General features: G+C 50.1%; 1 protein-coding gene across 3 annotated transcripts in view; it reads right to left on the bottom strand.

Annotated features, from left to right (window-relative positions):
• CUL9 (cullin 9) overlaps positions 1-18294 on the bottom strand; it is an 89242-nt gene that overhangs the window by 47387 nt on the left and 23561 nt on the right. For all 3 annotated transcript variants that reach the window (XM_063444157.1, XM_063444159.1, XM_063444160.1), the window contains exons 16-29: positions 18116-18287; positions 14537-14642; positions 13774-13869; positions 13519-13694; positions 12420-12553; positions 11638-11823; positions 9846-9952; positions 9457-9639; positions 8334-8491; positions 2699-2906; positions 1687-1867; positions 1396-1541; positions 1061-1172; positions 739-938 (exon numbers count right to left, since the gene is read on the bottom strand). In XM_063444157.1, the coding sequence (XP_063300227.1) occupies positions 739-938; positions 1061-1172; positions 1396-1541; positions 1687-1867; positions 2699-2906; positions 8334-8491; positions 9457-9639; positions 9846-9952; positions 11638-11823; positions 12420-12553; positions 13519-13694; positions 13774-13869; positions 14537-14642; positions 18116-18287 (2165 nt within the window). The remainder of the gene's footprint in view (positions 1-738; positions 939-1060; positions 1173-1395; positions 1542-1686; positions 1868-2698; positions 2907-8333; positions 8492-9456; positions 9640-9845; positions 9953-11637; positions 11824-12419; positions 12554-13518; positions 13695-13773; positions 13870-14536; positions 14643-18115; positions 18288-18294) is intronic.

Here is an 18294-nt window from a genome sequence, read left to right as displayed (position 1 = left end):
GTTTACAAGTTCTCAGCTAATTTATGCTAGTTCTGCATAAAATCAAAGTATCTGGACAGATTTGTCTCCTTTCAGTCTCATTTGCTGTATTTAAAATTAGCAATTTCTGGGTTTCAGTTCCCCATTGGCGTTTGTTAAAGTGAACCTACAATTAAAGAAGTAAAACAAAAACAAAGTTACCTTACATCGCCAGGTTATACACTGAATACATCGTACATCACACAGACACACAATGTATTCAATGCAAAATACGGACATAAACCCGTTTAGCTGGAACAGAGGGGCTAACTCCTGTCACGTGTGATTTGCTCTGCTTGGGGACAGGGAAACCTCCTGTGTGACGCCAACACACTGGCTTTGTTTACAGCTTGCTGGCATCTGAACAAAGTGACGTCAGTCATTCCTATACTTCCTAGCCAGCGCTAGCAGCATTGACTAGTGAGTTAACATAGCAATTGCCATATGTGGAGAGCAGGACCGCCCGTGGGAGTCTCTTTGGCTTATCCTTGTCAGGCAAATACACAGCATAGAGTCTATTTTTAATAACCATTTGCTAGCACAACGTAAGAGCAGACGTAGTGTGGGTCATGACAGATTCTCTGTAAACCTCCGTCTCCGCTCGGTCTATGCTGACCCTGTGTAGATATCAATATAATGCAAGGAGAGTACTTATTGAACTCTGGATGTCCTGGCGAATCCAGGTGATTATACCAGAGACATGCCGGACAGGTTTCTTACCCTGAAAACCAGGTTATCAATATGGATTTCTTTTTCCTCCTTCATAATTTGTGTGATCAGGCAAAAAATTATATTTCTTTTTCTTTCCAACGATCGTCCCTCATCCTCTTCTACATTTAGATAAGTCTGCTTCGGGAGAAATTGTAAGATTTTTCCTGGACCTCTCTCTATCAGTTCCTCATCATTTAAACACAAACGTCCTGTGAAAGATAGAAAAACAGCCAATAAAGAGGAGAAACTTTCAAAGTGAAAAAAAAAGAATGGAAATGGTCACTGGGTTGTGAGACGAAGACCCTATTATGCTGTAAAAGAGATGGCTCACCTTTCTGGTTATGGGTTAGGATGCTACCCTTGGCAGTAAGTGGGGCCAGCGCATGGTTCATTAGAACTGGTGACAGTCCCGTAGATTGAAGGATGGACTCCTCTGAAATTTCCTGGGAATAAAGGGAAGTGTGAAACTCACAGTAGCGCGGATGCGGTCTGTTAGTGAAGCAAGATGGCTGCTTTCCCTCTTTAAATTCTTGCAAAGCGAGAAAACACCTCAATCAAATCGTTTTTTGTTTTTTAATTTTTGCTCTCTTTTGATATATCTGCCCTTTCTTGTGGAGTTTTGGAATACCATGCCCCATCATTTTCCAAGCATTCAATGCATCTCACCTCTTGCTGGTTAAAAAGCAGCAAAATAACCATCTGCAGCGTGGACACACGGAGAGTCAAGTCTCCATATTGCAACTCTACGTTTCCCAACCATGTCCACTGTAATCGGCGGCTCTGTGCAAAATCGAAGCCAAGCACAGACTGACCTACAGGACATTCAGATATTAGACACTGAGAATACTTTGCGTACATTGATGTCAGTTTACCTCTCTGCTTCCTCATGAACATTACATGATATATTGCATATGTGTGCCTACGTTACTCAGACAGTATCAGTATTCCAGCACTTACTCTTCGAGTAGAAATCTGTAAAGTGCTGCAGGCTGACGCCAAGCGATTCTGGTAGATGTTTGTTCGGATCATTCATGTAGCAGAAGGAAGACACAGCCCAGCATCGGGGGGACAGGACAGAAATCTGGACGTCCAAAACCTCTTGGTCCTCAGCTAAAGGCACTGAGTCTTCATCCATGAGCTGGGTGCAGAATGATCATAGGGCACAGAAACAAGAAATGAGTCTCTCAAAACATCCAGCACTTCCTTGGACCTCACCTTATCATACGCCTCCTTAATCTTAAAGGGACATTTAAGTCACCGGAACAACTACAGCTTATTGAATTTGTTCTGGTGAGTATAATCATTACCTTCAGGCTTTTTGCTGTAAACACTGTCTTTTCAGAGAAAATACAGTGTTTACATTACAGCCTAGTGATCCCTCCACTGGCCACTCCTTAGATGGCTGCTAGAGGTGCTTCCTGGGGCAGTGCTGCACAGTGTGACTGACATTCAGGGTCTCCCCCCTCTGCATGCAGACACTGAACTTTCCCTTTATAGAGATGCATTGATTTAATACATCTTTATGATGAGATGCTGATTGGCCAGGGCTGTATTTAGCTCTGCCCCTGATCTGCCTTTTTGACAGTCTCAGCCAATCCTATGGGAAAGCATTGTGATTGCCTCAGAACAACACTTCTGATGAGGTCAGTCAAGCAGGCAGATCGGGGCATAGCCAGCAGCTGCAGACGTGAACAAAAGTAAGAATTTGCTATATTTCGGAGGGCAAGGGGTAGCCAGATGGTGATTTTAACACTATAGGGTAAAAAATACATGTTTGTATTCCTGACCCTATAGTGTTCCTTTACATAATTTACCCATTACTTGCTCTCCCAGCTATTCAATGGCCTTGCTTTATCTCATTGGCATCCTCTACAAACCCCCTAAACGCATTTCCTCAACAATTATTTTCTTATTGCTTCTTTTTACCCTCTTTTTCCACTTCCTCATCATTCTCTCTCCACTCCCTTACCTCACACTCCTCTTCCTCAGACAGTAGTCCTGTATCAAGCTCCTGAAGACTGTATAGATGTTGTTCCCTCTGCAAATCCTTTGACTCCTGTAGGTTTTTTAGCATCTGCTGTGGGAATCTGTTCGGGAAACAAATCCCAATGTGGTCGACCACAGAATTCTCTAGCCAGCAAGGACCCAGGGAGAGGAGCCGATCTGCCAAGTAATGCCTGAAAAGCAAAGCATCAGTGGAATGAGCCAGACCTTTTCTGCAATATGAAGCATCATGGGAATGAGCTGCCCCGACCGTGTCTGCAATATGAAGCATCATGGGAATGAGCTGCCCAGACCGTGTCTGCAATATGAAGCATCATGGGAATGAGCTGCCCAGACCGTGTCTGCAATATGAAGCATCATGGGAATGAGCTGCCAGACCGTGTCTGCAATATGAAGCATCATGGGAATGACCTGCCAGACCGTGTCTGCAATATGAAGCATCATGGGAATGGGCTGCCCAGACCGTGTCTGCAATATGAAGCATCATGGGAATGGGCTGCCCAGACCGTGTCTGCAATATGAAGCATCATGGGAATGACCTGCCAGACCGTGTCTGCAATATGAAGCATCATGGGAATGGGCTGCCAGACCGTGTCTGCAATATGAAGCATCATGGGAATGAGCTGCCAGACCGTGTCTGCAATATGAAGCATCATTGGAATGAGCTGCCCAGACCGTGTCTGCAATATGAAGCATCATGGGAATGGGCTGCCCAGACCGTGTCTGCAATATGAAGCATCATGGGAATGGGCTGCCAGACCGTGTCTGCAATATGAAGCATCATGGGAATGGGCTGCCAGACCGTGTCTGCAATATGAAGCATCATGGGAATGGGCTGCCAGACCGTGTCTGCAATATGAAGCATCATGGGAATGGGCTGCCAGACCGAGTCTGCAATATGAAGCATCATGGGAATGAGCTGCCCAGACACTGTCTGTAATATGAAGCATCATGGGAATGGGCTGCCCAGACAGTGTCTGCAATATGAAGCATCATGGGAATGAGCTGCCAGACCGTGTCTGCAATATGAAGCATCATGGGAATGAGCTGCCAGACCGTGTCTGCAATATGAAGCATCATGGGAATGAGCTGCCCCGACCGTGTCTGCAATATGAAGCATCATGGGAATGAGCTGCCAGACCGTGTCTGCAATATGAAGCATCATGGGAATGAGCTGCCAGACCGTGTCTGCAATATGAAGCATCATGGGAATGAGCTGCCCAGACACTGTCTGTAATATGAAGCATCATGGGAATGGGCTGCCCAGACAGTGTCTGCAATATGAAGCATCATGGGAATGAGCTGCCAGACCGTGTCTGCAATATGAAGCATCATGGGAATGAGCTGCCAGACCGTGTCTGCAATATGAAGCATCATGGGAATGAGCTGCCCCGACCGTGTCTGCAATATGAAGCATCATGGGAATGAGCTGCCAGACCGTGTCTGCAATATGAAGCATCATGGGAATGAGCTGCCAGACCGTGTCTGCAATATGAAACATTATGGGAATGGGCTGCCCAGACCGTGTCTGCAATATGAAGCATCATGGGAATGGGCTGCCCAGACCGTGTCTGCAATATGAAGCATCATGGGAATGGGCTGCCAGACCGTGTCTGCAATATGAAGCATCATGGGAATGGGCTGCCAGACCGTGTCTGCAATATGAAGCATCATGGGAATGACCTGCCAGACCGTGTCTGCAATATGAAGCATCATGGGAATGACCTGCCAGACCGTGTCTGCAATATGAAGCATCATGGGAATGAGCTGCCCAGACCGTGTCTGCAATATGAAGCATCATGGGAATGAGCTGCCAGACCGTGTCTGCAATATGAAGCATCATGGGAATGGGCTGCCCAAACCGTGTCTGCAATATGAAGCATCATTGGAATGAGCTGCCAGACCGTGTCTGCAATATGAAGCATCATGGGAATGGGCTGCCCAGACCGTGTCTGCAATATGAAGCATCATGGGAATGAGCTGCCCAGACCGTGTCTGCAATATGAAGCATCATGGGAATGAGCTGCCAGACCGTGTCTGCAATATGAAGCATCATGGGAATGGGCTGCCAGACCGTGTCTGCAATATGAAGCATCATGGGAATGACCTGCCAGACCGTGTCTGCAATATGAAGCATCATGGGAATGACCTGCCAGACCGTGTCTGCAATATGAAGCATCATGGGAATGAGCTGCCCAGACCGTGTCTGCAATATGAAGCATCATGGGAATGAGCTGCCAGACCGTGTCTGCAATATGAAGCATCATGGGAATGGGCTGCCCAAACCGTGTCTGCAATATGAAGCATCATTGGAATGAGCTGCCAGACCGTGTCTGCAATATGAAGCATCATGGGAATGGGCTGCCCAAACCGTGTCTGCAATATGAAGCATCATGGGAATGAGCTGCCCAGACCGTGTCTGCAATATGAAGCATCATGGGAATGGGCTGCCAGACCGTGTCTGCAATATGAAGCATCATGGGAATGGGCTGCCAGACCGTGTCTGCAATATGAAGCATCATGGGAATGGGCTGCCAGACCGTGTCTGCAATATGAAGCATCATGGGAATGAGCTGCCCAGACGGTGTCTGCAATATGAAGCATCATGGGAATGGGCTGCCAGACCGTGTCTGCAATATGAAGCATCATGGGAATGGGCTGCCCAGACCGTGTCTGCAATATGAAGCATCAAGGGAATGGGCTGCCAGACCGTGTCTGCAATTTGAAGCATCATGGGAATGAGCTGCCCAGACCGTGTCTGCAATATGAAGCATCATGGGAATGAGCTGCCCAGACCGTGTCTGCAATATGAAGCATCATGGGAATGAGCTGCCCAGACACTGTCTGCAATATGAAGCATCATGGGAATGGGCTGCCCAGACCGTGTCTGCAACAAGAAGCATCATGGGAATGAGCTGCCCAGACCGTGTCTGCAATATGAAGCATCATGGGAATGGGCTGCCCAGACCGTGTCTGCAATATGAAGCATCATGGGAATGGGCTGCCCAGACCGTGTCTGCAATATGAAGCATCATGGGAATGGGCTGCCCAGACCGTGTCTGCAATATGAAGCATCATGGGAATGGGCTGCCCAGACTGTGTCTGCAATATGAAGCATCATGGGAATGAGCTGCCCAGACCGTGTCTGCAATATGAAGCATCATGGGAATGAGCTGCCCAGACCATGTCTGCAATATGAAGCATCATGGGAATGAGCTGCCCAGACCGTGTCTGCAATATGAAGCATCATGGGAATGGGCTGCCCAGACCGTGTCTGCAATATGAAGCATCATGGGAATGGGCTGCCCAGACCGTGTCTGCAATATGAAGCATCATGGGAACGGGCTGCCAGACCGTGTCTGCAATATGAAGCATCATGGGAACGGGCTGCCAGACCGTGTCTGCAATATGAAGCATCATGGGAATGGGCTGCCCAGACAGTGTCTGCAATATGAAGCATCATGGGAATGAGCTGCCCAGACCGTGTCTGCAATATGAAGCATCATGGGAATGAGCTGCCAGACCGTGTCTGCAATATGAAGCATCATGGGAATGAGCTGCCAGACCGTGTCTGCAATATGAAGCATCATGGGAATAGGCTGCCAGACCGTGTCTGCAATATGAAGCATCATGGGAATGGGCTGCCCAGACTGTGTCTGCAATATGAAGCATCATGGGAATGAGCTGCCCAGACCGTGTCTGCAATATGAAGCATCATGGGAATGAGCTGCCCAGACCATGTCTGCAATATGAAGCATCATGGGAATGGGCTGCCCAGACCGTGTCTGCAATATGAAGCATCATGGGAATGGGCTGCCCAGACCGTGTCTGCAATATGAAGCATCATGGGAACGGGCTGCCAGACCGTGTCTGCAATATGAAGCATCATGGGAACGGGCTGCCAGACCGTGTCTGCAATATGAAGCATCATGGGAATGGGCTGCCAGACCGTGTCTGCAATATGAAGCATCATGGGAATGGGCTGCCCAGACAGTGTCTGCAATATGAAGCATCATGGGAATGAGCTGCCCAGACCGTGTCTGCAATATGAAGCATCATGGGAATGAGCTGCCAGACCGTGTCTGCAATATGAAGCATCATGGGAATGGGCTGCCCAGACCGTGTCTGCAATATGAAGCATCATGGGAACGGGCTGCCAGACCGTGTCTGCAATATGAAGCATCATGGGAACGGGCTGCCAGACCGTGTCTGCAATATGAAGCATCATGGGAATGGGCTGCCAGACCGTGTCTGCAATATGAAGCATCATGGGAATGGGCTGCCCAGACAGTGTCTGCAATATGAAGCATCATGGGAATGAGCTGCCCAGACCGTGTCTGCAATATGAAGCATCATGGGAATGAGCTGCCAGACCGTGTCTGCAATATGAAGCATCATGGGAATGAGCTGCCAGACCGTGTCTGCAATATGAAGCATCATGGGAATAGGCTGCCAGACCGTGTCTGCAATATGAAGCATCATGGGAATGGGCTGCCCAGACTGTGTCTGCAATATGAAGCATCATGGGAATGAGCTGCCCAGACCGTGTCTGCAATATGAAGCATCATGGGAATGAGCTGCCCAGACCGTGTCTGCAATATGAAGCATCATGGGAATGGGCTGCCCAGACCGTGTCTGCAATATGAAGCATCATGGGAATGGGCTGCCCAGACCGTGTCTGCAATATGAAGCATCATGGGAACGGGCTGCCAGACCGTGTCTGCAATATGAAGCATCATGGGAACGGGCTGCCAGACCGTGTCTGCAATATGAAGCATCATGGGAATGGGCTGCCAGACCGTGTCTGCAATATGAAGCATCATGGGAATGGGCTGCCCAGACAGTGTCTGCAATATGAAGCATCATGGGAATGAGCTGCCCAGACCGTGTCTGCAATATGAAGCATCATGGGAATGAGCTGCCAGACCGTGTCTGCAATATGAAGCATCATGGGAATGAGCTGCCAGACCGTGTCTGCAATATGAAGCATCATGGGAATAGGCTGCCAGACCGTGTCTGCAATATGAAGCATCATGGGAATGAGCTGCCCAGACCGTGTCTGCAATATGAAGCATCATGGGAATGAGCTGCCCAGACCGTGTCTGCAATATGAAGCATCATGGGAATGAGCTGCCCAGACCGTGTCTGCAATATGAAGCATCATGGGAATGAGCTGCCCAGACCGTGTCTGCAATATGAAGCATCATGGGAATGAGCTGCCCAGACCGTGTCTGCAATATGAAGCATCATGGGAATAGGCTGCCAGACCGTGTCTGCAATATGAAGCATCATGGGAATGGGCTGCCCAGACCGTGTCTGCAATATGAAGCATCATGGGAATAGGCTGCCAGACCGTGTCTGCAATATGAAGCATCATGGGAATGAGCTGCCCAGACACTGTCTGCAATATGAAGCATCATGGGAATGGGCTGCCCAGACACTGTCTGCAATATGAAGCATCATGGGATTGAGACACGGAGAGATCGGCTATAATGTAGCAAGAGATAGACAAGTCTAATTGAAAGTCTTTATCTCAATGCTCATATATCTTGCCATATATTTATTCACTATCTCAAAGACTTACTGTGTATTCCACTAACCTGTAGAAATGCTCAAATGAGTTGGCGAGTTCAAGATCAGAAAGGAAGAGGATAAACTCCAGGAACTGCTGCAACTGGTCCAACGCTCGCAAGTCAGATGAGTCTGAACGGACCTCCTGCATCCTCTGGTCAATATAGCGAGCAAAGCGCTCCATGACCTGCAAAGAGATAAAAATATGACCTCTCCACCGGGCGCAGAGATTACAACCCCGCCCTCTCCACCGGGCGCAGAGATTACAACCCGCCCTCTCCACCGGGCGCAGAGATTACAACCCGCCCTCTCCACCGGGCGCAGAGATTACAACCCGCCCTCTCCACCGGGCGCAGAGATTACAACCCGCCCTCTCCACCGGGCGCAGAGATTACAACCCGCCCTCTCCACCGGGCGCAGAGATTACAACCCGCCCTCTCCACCGGGCGCAGAGATTACAACCCGCCCTCTCCACCGGGCGCAGAGATTACAACCCGCCCTCTCCACCGGGCGCAGAGATTACAACCCGCCCTCTCCACCGGGCGCAGAGATTACAACCCGCCCTCTCCACCGGGCGCAGAGATTACAACCCGCCCTCTCCACCGGGCGCAGAGATTACAACCCGCCCTCTCCACCGGGCGCAGAGATTACAACCCGCCCTCTCCACCGGGCGCAGAGATTACAACCCGCCCTCTCCACCGGGCGCAGAGATTACAACCCGCCCTCTCCACCGGGCGCAGAGATTACAACCCGCCCTCTCCACCGGGCGCAGAGATTACAACCCGCCCTCTCCACCGGGCGCAGAGATTACAACCCGCCCTCTCCACCGGGCGCATAGATTACAACCCGCCCTCTCCACCGGGCGCAGAGATTACAACCCGCCCTCTCCACCGGCGCAGAGATTACAACCCGCCCTCTCCACCGGGCGCAGAGATTACAACCCGCCCTCTCCACCGGGCGCAGAGATTACAACCCGCCCTCTCCACCGGGCGCAGAGATTACAACCCGCCCTCTACACTGAGCCAGTGTAGTACTTGGCTCAGTGTAGAGGGTGGGTTGTAATCTCTGGCAAATAATAAAGGCTTCAAAGCTACGCAATTCCCGGTTTAGCCAATAACTTTGTTACTATGAGGACAGGATTTGGATACTTACATGCAAAGCTGTTAAAAAGGAAAGTTGTAAAAGACCCTCACAAAACCCTTGGCGAAGAGAGAGTAAAAATAGGGTCTGTTGTCCAAACAGCTCCTCCATGGCCCGTCTGAGCCCGAGATAAACTGAGCAAAACCGAGGAACCACATCTTCGTCATTCCAGGAAGACTCCAGGAATTTTTGAACCTGAAACGAAGACCAGGAGTTAAAGTGAGACGGATTCCTCTGGGAACCCCTTGGTCACTACCAGACTGACTTCAAAGGAGACTCCAGATCACAAGCAGCCCAGTTCTTCAGGGGACTCCTAAATCAAAAAGAGCCAGATTCCTGAGGAAACCCACAGATCACAAGCAGGCTGATTATTTTGAGGATCCTCAGAATATATACTGTACCTGTTTCTGCACTACTCCTTGCCAGCATTCAGCGATGCCACCCATGCTGCTAACACTGGGGCTGGAGACCTTTACTGGCACAGCAGCCACTTCTCGACTCTTCACATCTGAGGGGACACATCAGTGAGATGGAGAGAAGGAAGATGGCTAGCTGTGACACAGGGGGGACTAGTAATGATGCTGCAAAGGGATATGACTAGCTGTAAAACAGGGGGACTAGTAATGATGCTGCAGAGGGATATGAATAGCTGTAAAACAAGGGGACTAGTAAAGATGCTGTGGAGGAAGAGAAGCAAGGTGGCTAGCTGTGACACAGGGGGGACTAGTAATGATGCTGCAAAGGGATATGACTAGCTGTAAAACAGGGGGACTAGTAATGATGCTGTGGAGGAAGAGAAGCAAGGTGGCTAGCTGTGACACAGGGGGACTAGTAAAGATGCTGCGGAGGTAGAGAAGGGAGATGGCTAGCTGTGACACGGGGGACTAGTAATGATGCTGCAGAGGGATATGGCTAGCTGTAAAACAGGGGGACTAGTAATGATGCTGTGGATAGAGAGAAGCAAGATGGCTAGCTGTAACATAGGGGGACTAGTAAAGATGCTGCGGTGGGAGAGAAGGGAGATGGCTAGCTGTGACACAGGGGGACTAGTAAAGACGCTGCGGAGGAAGAGAAGGGAGATGGCTAGCTGTGAGACAGGGGGACTAGTAAAAATGCTGCGTAGGAAGAGAAGGGAGATAGCTAGCTGTGAGACAGGGGGACTAGTAAAGATGCTGCGGAGGGAGAGAAGGGAGATGGCTAGCTGTGACACAGGGGGACTAGTGATGCTGAGGAGGGAGATGGCTAGCTGTGACGCAGGGGGACAAATAAAGATGCTGCAAAGGAAGATGGCTAGCACAGGGGGACTAGTAAAGACGCTGCGGAGGAAGAGAAGGGAGATGGCTAGCTGTGAGACAGGGGGACTAGTAAAGATGCTGCGTAGGAAGAGAAGGGAGATAGCTAGCTGTGAGACAGGGGGACTAGTAAAGATGCTGCGTAGGAAGAGAAGGGAGATGGCTAGCTGTGAGACAGGGGGACTAGTAAAGATGCTGCGTAGGAAGAGAAGGGAGATAGCTAGCTGTGAGACAGGGGGACTAGTAAAGATGCTGCGGAGGGAGAGAAGGGAGATGGCTAGCTGTGACACAGGGGGACTAGTGATGCTGAGGAGGGAGATGGCTAGCTGTGACGCAGGGGGACAAATAAAGATGCTGCAAAGGAAGATGGCTAGCACAGGGGGACTAGTAAAGACGCTGCGGAGGAAGAGAAGGGAGATGGCTAGCTGTGAGACAGGGGGACTAGTAAAGATGCTGCGTAGGAAGAGAAGGGAGATAGCTAGCTGTGAGACAGGGGGACTAGTAAAGATGCTGCGGAGGGAGAGAAGGGAGATGGCTAGCTGTGACACAGGGGGACTAGTGATGCTGAGGAGGGAGATGGCTAGCTGTGACGCAGGGGGACAAATAAAGATGCTGCAAAGGAAGATGGCTAGCACAGGGGGACTAGTAAAGACGCTGCGGAGGAAGAGAAGGGAGATGGCTAGCTGTGAGACAGGGGGACTAGTAAAGATGCTGCGTAGGAAGAGAAGGGAGATAGCTAGCTGTGAGACAGGGGGACTAGTGATGCTGAGGAGGGAGATGGCTAGCTGTGACGCAGGGGGACAAATAAAGATGCTGCAAAGGAAGATGGCTAGCACAGGGGGACTAGTAATGACGCTGCGGAGGGAGTTGGCCGATGACAAAACCAAAATGTGACACTTACTGGCTTTGCTTGGGGGCCTCAATGTTTCTATGTCTGGGAGACTGGTGTCCACATGGACCAGCAGATGAGTTAATCTTCTCACACGTGAGTTAAACACAGAGGATCGAGACCTAGGGCGGCCAGACAGCTGCTTGTTCTCCAGGTACTTGTTGAGAAGCCAACTAAGGGGGCTCAATCCATCAGTGTCTGAAACAATAAATGGCAGGAGTCTGGCAAAATCTAGATTTAAAAGCTGTTAATTATCAGACTGGACACTTTGTCAACCTATGTTACTGAAACTAAGTCACTGAACTTTGCAGGAGACCATCTGGATTTACATGGCAGAGTGGAGGACATGAGACTATAAGGAGGACATGGTAAGAATGTTTTCTAAGGAGAGCTCAACAGGTGAGAGATGGCTAATATTAAAGACTTTCCTATGGGCTCTCCATGCTCTGCTCCCATCAACCCAGTTACATGGCCTAACCTGATTGTTCATTCCAGCAGTCTGCGACAATATAGAGGGGCCAGCTGGCAAGTCCTCCAGTAGATGGTAGATAACAATAAATGGCGGCTTCCATATTTTGGTCACTGCTCATGCCTTCCTATTGGTCAGTAGGGAACAACCATTCAACTCCCAGAGAGTCCATTGGCTGAGGTATTTACCAAATCACCTGATCACTGTGTAATGCTAACTGGCAGCGTGAGCCAAGAATAGCCAATACAGATGGTGACTGGGTTTGCATATTCCATAAGATGAACTGGGATAGTAAGGCTCGCTCACTGCCTTATATACACAGTACCTGGAGTAGTTATGCTTTGCACTAAAGGTGTGATTAGTGCCTCCCAGCAGGTCCGTCCCAGAGCCTGAGCAGCTTCATCATCCGAAAGGAAACGCTCAGCGAACTCCTGCTCATGTGACAAGGCACGATTCAATCTGCAACAAAAACACGTAAAAAGCACAGAATACACCGGCAGTGACTGCCAGCACAGAATACACCGACAGTGACTGCCAGCACAGAATACACCGACAGTGACTGGCCAACACAGAATACACCGACAGTGACTGCCAGCACAGAATACACTGACTGAGTGGCCAGGACCGCACAGAATACACCGACAGTGACTGGCCAACACAGAATACACCGACAGTGACTGGCCAACACAGAATACACCGACAGTGACTGGCCAACACAGAATACACCGACAGTGACTGGCCAACACAGAATACACCGACAGTGACTGGCCAACACAGAATACACCGACAGTGAGTGGCCAGGACCGCACAGAATACACTGACTGTGACTGGCCAGCACAGAATACACCGACTGTGACTGGCCAGCACAGAATACACCGACTGTGACTGGCCAGCACAGAATACACCGGCAGTGACTGGCCAGCACAGAATACACTGACTGGCCAGGACCGCACAGAATACACTGACGGTGACTGTCCAGGACCGCACAGATTACACTGACAGTGACTGTCCAGGACCACACAGATTACACTGACAGTGACTGTCCAGGACCGCACAGATTACACTGACAGTGACTGTCCAGGACCGCACAGAATACACTGACAGTGACTGGCCAGGACCGCACAGAATACACTGACGGTGACTGGCCAGGACCGCACAGAATACACTGACGGTGACTGACCAGGACCGCACAGAATACACTGACGGTGACTGGCCAGGACCGCACAGAATACACTGACGGTGACTGGCCAGGACCGCACAGAATACACCGACGGTGACTGGCCAGGACCGCACAGAATACACCGACGGTGACTGGCCAGGACCGCACAGAATACACCGACGGTGACTGGCCAGGACCGCACAGAATACACCGACGGTGACTGGCCAGGACCGCAGAATTCATAGAACACGTTTTCCCCATTTACCTGTTGAAGAGCTGAAGTAAGCATTCCCTCTTCTCACAGATCTCCTGTCCCCAGCTGTGAGCACGGCTCGTGTAGAATAAAAATGTCCGGCGGCAAAGCTGCTCCTTAAACACGGGCCAGAAGGTTGGCTTTGGTCCCAAGACTTCCAGACCACGGACACGCGTGTCAATACCACCCTAGAACATAAGCTTTAAATAATTTCCTGTGACAAGAGGATGTGATATACACAATAAAATCTGCCACCCAACTATTTACCTGCTGGCAACGTTTGATCTTGATCTGAATGATGGGCCAGAATCGTGTGAGGTTTTCCAGAAGGAGGACACGTCCGGCTGTGCTGGGGATGTTCACCTGACCAGTACCAATCAATACAGTAATTAGAATATACATATTACATGCCACGTGTGCTTAATAATTATGGAAGTGGCAGAAAGGAACAGAATGTATGAGAGTTACACATAAAAATACAACAACCTGGATATATGCAAATCTGAACGAAATTATAAAAGTATACAATATGAAGTTGTGGGGCAGCAAAGATACAGTTGGCACATGGAGGCAGAGGGAGTCCCATTTGTGGAGATGGCTATGGAGAATGTTACGTCTATCTTCCACAAAGGACTCCAAGTCTTCTCCCTGCATTTTACTTTTCTACCAACTCCCTTTCCTTGTTCACCCCCATATTCCCACTAATCGGGAAATCACTCCCTCAGATGCAGTTTGTTCAATTAACAGCCAACTGCGGTGAATAGAAAAGTAAATAAAAAGCTCTGATTTGGACAAATTCTTAGCTATAGTCCCAGACTGAATATTGCGGTTTATGGAATAATAGAAACCAGTGACAATAACAATATATCTAGCTCAAACACATTATGTTAATAGAGAGTTGTGTGTGAGATTATCTGTCCTAGGGCTAAGGTTACACAGTAGCAGGAGTATCAGGCCATTTGTTAGATGAATAATGAACTGTCTGATGAAATCCCCTATAAACACATTTCAGTATTAGCAGGTCACGCACCGTGTTTAACTCTGTATTAATGCTGGATGGACTCTCCCCTCCCATCACTACTAGCCGAGCTGGCATGTAACTGGAATCCTCAGTGGCCACAGTAATGAAGAGCTGTCTACAGGAATACAGAGCAAACACAGTAACTTATCACATCGCAGATTGCATTCCACAGGGAGAGACCGAAACATTATCACTCTCTCACTCACACTCCTGAACCCTTCTCGTCACCCTCTCTCACACACTCCTGAACCCTCCTGCTCACCCTCTCTCGCTCACACTCCTGAACCCTCCTCGTCACCCTCTCTCACTCACACTCCTGAACCCTCCTCGTCACCCTCTCTCTCACTCACACTCCTGAACCCTCCTCGTCACCCTCTCTCACACACTCCTGAACCCTCCTGCTCACCCTCTCTCGCTCACACTCCTGAACCCTCCTCGTCACCCTCTCTCACTCACACTCCTGAACCCTCCTCGTCACCCTCTCTCTCACTCACACTCCTGAACCTTACTCGTCACCCTCTCTCACACACTCCTGAACCCTCCTGCTCACCCTCTCTCGCTCACTCCTGAACCCTCCTCGTCACCCTCTCTCACACACTCCTGAATCCTCCTCGTCACACTCTCTCACTCACACTCCTGAACCCTTCTCGTCACCCTCTCTCACACACTCCTGAACCCTCCTGCTCACCCTCTCTCGCTCACACTCCTGAACCCTCCTCGTCACCCTCTCTCACTCACACTCCTGAACCCTCCTCGTCACCCTCTCTCTCACTCACACTCCTGAACCCTCCTCGTCACCCTCTCTCTCACTCACACTCCTGAACCCTCCTCGTCACCCTCTCTCTCACTCACACTCCTGAACCCTCCTCGTCACCCTCTCTCTCACTCACACTCCTGAACCCTCCTCGTCACCCTCTCTCACTCACACTCCTGAACCCTCCTCGTCACCCTCTCTCTCTCACACTCCTGAACCCTCCTCGTCACCCTCTCTCACTCACACTCCTGAACCCTCCTCGTCACCCTCTCTCACTCACACTCCTGAACCCTCCTCATCACCCTCTCTCACTCACACTCCTGAACCCTCCTCGTCACCCTCTCTCACGCACACTCCTGAACCCTCCTCATGACCCTCTCTCACTCACACTCCTGAACCCTCCTCATCACCCTCTCTCACGCATACTCCTGAACCCTCCTCGTCACCCTCTCTCACTCACACTCCTGAACCCTCCTCATCACCCTCTCTCACTCACACTCCTGAACCCTCCTCGTCACCCTCTCTCACTCACACTCCTGAACCCTCCTCATGACCCTCTCTCACTCACACTCCTGAACCCTCCTCATCACCCTCTCTCACTCACACTCCTGAACCCTTCTCGTCACCCTCTCTCACACACTCCTGAACCCTCCTGCTCACCCTCTCTCGCTCACACTCCTGAACCCTCCTCGTCACCCTCTCTCACTCACACTCCTGAACCCTCCTCGTCACCCTCTCTCACTCACACTCCTGAACCCTCCTCGTCACCCTCTCTCACTCACACTCATGAACCCTCCTCGTCACTCTCTCACTCACACTCCTGAACCCTCCTCGTCACCCTCTCTCACACACTCCTGAAACCCTCCTGGTCACCCTCTCTCACTCACACTCCTGAACCCTTCTCGTCACCCTCTCTCACTCACACTCCTGAACCTTACTCGTCACCCTCTCTCACACACTCCTGAACCCTCCTGCTCACCCTCTCTCGCTCACTCCTGAACCCTCCTCGTCACCCTCTCTCACACACTCCTGAATCCTCCTCGTCACACTCTCTCACTCACACTCCTGAACCTTACTCGTCACCCTCTCTCACACACTCCTGAACCCTCCTGCTCACCCTCTCTCGCTCACTCCTGAACCCTCCTCGTCACCCTCTCACACTCCTGAACCCTCCTCGTCACACTCTCTCACACACTCCTGAATCCTCCTCGTCACACTCTCTCACTCACACTCCTGAACCCTCCTCGTCACACTCTCTCACTCACACTCCTGAACCCTCCTCGTCACCCTCTCTCACTCACACTCCTGAACCCTCCTCGTCACCCTCTCTCACTCACTCCTGAACCCTCCTCGTCACCCTCTCTCACTCACTCCTGAACCCTCCTCGTCACCCTCTCTCACTCACTCCTGAACCCTCCTCGTCACCCTCTCTCACTCACACTCCTGAACCCTCCTCGTCACACTCTCTCACACTCCTGAACCCTCCTCGTCACACTCTCTCACTCACACTCCTGAACCCTCCTCGTCACCCTCTCTCACACACACTCCTGAACCCTCCTCGTCATCCTCACTCACACTCCTGAACCCTCCTCGTCACCCTCTCTCACTCACACTCCTGAACCCTCGTCACCCTCTCTCACTCACACTCCTGAACCCTCCTCGTCACCCTCTCTCTCTCACACTCCTGAACCCTCCTCGTAACATTCTCTCACTCATACTCCTGAACCTTCATCGGATAGCTTGGATCTGAGCGTCCAAGTTGTCCAAATAGCGCTTCAATCCCACGAACACAGCCGAATCGCCAACGGGGTAAAGTTTTGACCGACCTCACACGAGGCGTCAGCCCAAATTAATTACAGGGATTCAGTGGTAGCGGCCGGTCACTTTCAGGAGTTCCATACGAACGAATTAACAAACTCATCCTCCTGCTTGTTGGTAGCGTTTGTTTGTATGGTTCATGCGAACAACCCTACCGAACGGCACTCTCCTGACACGTGTGGATAAGAAGCAGGCGTTCGCCAAAGTTCAGCGGTGTTCGGGAGTAAGAGTGTCCGATTGTGGTTCCATGAACTCGACGACCGAACAACGCTGCCAGCAGTCTTGCGAACAAGATGGCCGCCAAGTCAGTTCCCACTTGTTCGTGCATATGAACGGCAGCTACCCAGCCGACCACTTAGAACCCTCGATGATTGAGGTGTCAGGAGAGTCACACTTCTGAACCCCCCCTCGTCACACTCACGAACCCTCCTCTTCACACACTCTCTCATACTCCTGAACCCTCCTCTTCACACACTCTCTCTCATACTCCTGAACCCTCCTCGTCACACACTCTAACTCATACTCCTGAAGTCCCTGCTCCTCGATAAACATTCCATACAAAGACACCCAGTCCCTACTCCACGATACCCATTCCATACAGACGCCCAGTCCCTACTCCTCGATACACATTCCATACACAGACTCCAAGTCACTACTCTTCAATGTGCGCTCCATACACAAAAATAAGCAGGATTTGTAAAGAAAAGACACAAGGCAGAGATTTTTAAGGAGATAAAGCAAATAACTTAATATGAATATCGTAAAAATTATACACCTTATAAAACAGGAACAAATACCGGTATATTTGGAAAACTATTAAATGACAGAAAAATCCCAGTTAAAAGGCTGACTTAAATATATTTAATTCTTCTTATCTAGCAGTAAACACTAACACTAAATCACTACTAATTTATACCCATTTAAATTCCAGTATCAGTAGGTTACTTGACCAATCGCTGCTTCTCAACATACATTCCATCCCGTCACATGCCGATGCTTGCCTTATTACCAGTCACCTGATTATTACTCCACGATGCATGTAAATGTTGATATAATGGGATCCAGTACTTCCACTAGATTCCCAGTAAGATTTGGGGTTCCCATCTGTCAGCTTGCTGGCACGGTAAGGATTGGATGACACCTCAATTTTCTCCCAGCATTTGTCTTCTTTCACTTCCACACTGGACCCTGAAGA

The sequence above is a fragment of the Pelobates fuscus genome, chromosome 2 (genome assembly GCF_036172605.1).
Source record: "Pelobates fuscus isolate aPelFus1 chromosome 2, aPelFus1.pri, whole genome shotgun sequence".
NCBI lineage: Eukaryota > Metazoa > Chordata > Amphibia > Anura > Pelobatidae > Pelobates > Pelobates fuscus.
The sequence above is the reverse complement of the archived record's forward strand: the minus strand, read 5'-3'. Positions and strand labels throughout refer to the sequence as shown.